The sequence below is a fragment of the Orcinus orca genome, chromosome X, assembly GCF_937001465.1.
Source record: "Orcinus orca chromosome X, mOrcOrc1.1, whole genome shotgun sequence".
Classification (NCBI taxonomy): domain Eukaryota; kingdom Metazoa; phylum Chordata; class Mammalia; order Artiodactyla; family Delphinidae; genus Orcinus; species Orcinus orca.
This window is the reverse complement of record NC_064580.1, coordinates 112,253,271-112,256,318: the sequence shown is the minus strand read 5'-3', so window position 1 is coordinate 112,256,318 and position 3,048 is coordinate 112,253,271. Positions and strand designations below refer to the sequence as shown.

The following is a 3,048-nucleotide window of genomic DNA, read 5'->3' as shown; positions in this document are numbered from 1 at the left end:
ATTACTCAGCCATAAAAAGGAACGAAATTGAGCTATTTGTAATGAGGTGGATAGACCTAGAGTCTGTCATACAGAGTGAAGTAAGTCAGAAAGAGAAAGACAAATACCGTATGCTAACCCATATATATGGAATTTAAGAAAAAAAATGTCATGAAGAACCTAGGGGTAAGACAGGAATAAAGACACAGACCTACTAGGGAACGGACTTGAGGATATGGGGAGGGGGAAGTGTGAGCTGTGACAAAGCGAGAGAGAGGCATGGACATATATACACTACCAAACATAAGGTAGATAGCTAGTGGGAAGCAGCCACATAGCACAGGGAGATCAGCTCGGTGCTTTGTGACCGCCTGGAGGGGTGGGATAGGGAGGGTGGGAGGGAGGGAGACGCAAGAGGGAAGAGATATGGGAACATATGTATATGTATAACTGATTCACTTTGTTATAAAGCAGAAACTAACACACCATTGTAAAGCAATTATACCCCAATAAAGATGTTAAAAAAAAAGAATCATTAAGTTCTGCTAGTACATATTTTAGGGTCACTAAAATTACTTTCTAAAATAATTTTTGAAACTAGACTAAATTACTAAGAAAATTACTTTCAGGTGACAAAGGAACACACTTCTGGAAGAGGAGCTAAAGAGGTTTAATAGCTCTTTCTTATCTATCTCATCACCTGAAAAATGTGTCGAGCAGTAACTTCACAATTTGAATATTACAAATGAAAAAGGGGAAGAAATAGAAATCCACCCAGTTCTGGAATTATGGATTGAGTTTTGGAAGATGATTTGATCTTGTAATCTTTTTTGCTGGTCCTCTCTTGGCATTTACCATTTTCTGATTAGCTGGATTATATCTTTCTGTTTTCACTGGATTCTCTTTCATTCTATGCAGTTGATTCATTGGTTGTCTTTTAGAAACTTGGTGTGAGCCAGAGACCTGAGACATTTTAGCTAGGTATATACGACGTTCATCATTGATCTTGTGGTAAGCCTTTGATTCTCGTTCCAGTCTAAGTACATAGTCTTTCACTTGATTTTCAAGGCTCCTTTTTTCTTTTGCTAGCTGTTTAAGTAATGTACTTAAGGATTCCACTGGCATCCGCTCATAGACATGAATAGAAGATAGTCTATGTGAAGGATTTCCACGGAATTTTTTCCATTTTCTCTCTGAGACTAACAACTTGCTTTTCTAGTTGATCATTCTGTTCAAGTTGTGTCTCATAACAGGTTTTCCACTCACTGCCTTTGTTGTCAGTACTGAGTTTGGCTTCCAGTTCCACTACCTTTTGTCTTATTTCAAGTATTGAGATTTGTACTAAGTCTTTCATATGGATTTCTTCCAATAACTCCAGTTTAAGGAGGTCAGTGCTCATGCCTTAGAAGGTGTCACTTCTTTCACCCCCCATAGTGTCAGGTCAGAGAGCTCCCACACCCTTCCCCTCAGCACAGCTTAGAGCAGAAGACCTGAAGGGACATCCAGAAGCTGGGGATGAGAAAGTGCTGTCATGAGCTGTTGGTATGGTGAACTGACTCAGAATTCTTGGTTGAGCTTCTTTCCCCCAGCACTTTGAATATGTCATAATACTGACTTCTTGTCTCCACTGTTTCTGATGAGAAGTCAGATGTTAATTTTATTGTGGTTCCTTTGTATATGACACATAATTTTCTTCTCACTATTTTCAAGTTTCTCTCTTTGGCTTTGGCTTTCAACAGTTTGACTATGATCTCTCTAGCTGTGAATATCTTTGAGTTTGTGCTATTTAGAATTCATTGAGCTTCTTGGATGTGTAGATTAATCTTTTTTTAAATGAAATTTGAGAAGTTTTCACCCACTATTTCTTCAAATACTTTTTATGTCCCTTTTTTCTCCACTTCTCTTCTGGAACTCCCATTATGCATACGTGGTGTGTTTGATGGTGTCTCACTGGCCTGTGAGGTTCTTCAGTTTTCTTCGTTCTTTTTACGTTCTGTTCCTTAGACTAGATAATCTCTATTGATCTACCTTTTTTTAAATTTTCATTTTTAATTGAAGTATAGTTGATTTACAATGTTTCAGATGATCTACTTTCTATTATCAACTCAAATCTGCTGTTGAGCCCCTTGAGTGAATTTTTCATTTCAGTTGTTGTACCTTTTAATTCCAGAATTTTCATTCATTTCTTTTTTATAATTTGTATGTCTTTATTTATATTCTCTATGTGAAGAGTCATTGTCATCATATATTCCTTTAATTCTTCAAACGTGGCTTCTTTTAGTTCTTTGAACATATTTATAATAGCTTATTTGAAGTCTTTATGTATTAAATCTATCACCTAGACCCTCCCAGAGACAATTTATATAAGCTGCTTTTTTTTTCTGTGTATGGGCTGCACCTTGTTTCTTTGTTTTTTAATTTTAATTTTTTATTTTTGTTTAGTGATGTGCTTGGACTAATTATGTAGTGTCTATTTCCCCTGTAGAGTGTGAGAACTGGAATCTCTGCTCAGTTGTTTTTTTAAAATTCTTTTTAAAAAACTTTTAATTTTATTTTGGAGTATAGCTGATTAACAATGTTGTGATAGTTTTAGGAACACAGCAAAGGGACTCAGCCATACATATACATGTATCCATTCTCTCCCAAACTCCCCTCCCATCCAGGCTGCCACATAACATTGAGCAGAGTTCCCTGTAGGAAAAGGAACAGTAGGTCCTTGTTGGTTATCCATTTTATTTTTTTTTTGACAAAATAATACATTTATTACCTATGATCGGCAGATATATTGCTCATTTATTCTCTCCATGTTTAAAAAGAAGTTCAAAATAACAAAATAATTATATACACCATACAATTCAGGGTAAGGTTGGGCTCAGGGGACCACTTCATGGTTTACAGGGTGGACAGAAACCTCTGTCTCCAAACATTTTTTGAGCTAGTTTAACTTTCAGCTCTGAGTCTGGTCCCAGTCTTATCACAGAAGATTAGGGCCTAGAATTTTCTCAGCCATAGGGATGAGGTTCTAGTTCAGACAGGAGGAAAGGGCTTCCTGGAAGGGACCAATAAAGC

General features: G+C 36.7%; 1 protein-coding gene across 1 annotated transcript; it reads right to left on the bottom strand.

Annotated features, from left to right (window-relative positions):
- Positions 1–765: 765 nt before the first annotated feature.
- On the bottom strand, positions 766–1,242 carry LOC101281357 (coiled-coil domain-containing protein 169-like). Its single transcript, XM_012537011.2, has one exon. The coding sequence runs from the start codon at positions 1,102–1,104 to the stop codon at positions 766–768; it is 339 nt and encodes a 112-aa protein (XP_012392465.2). The 5' UTR covers positions 1,105–1,242.
- Between the last annotated feature and the right edge of the window lie 1,806 nt (positions 1,243–3,048).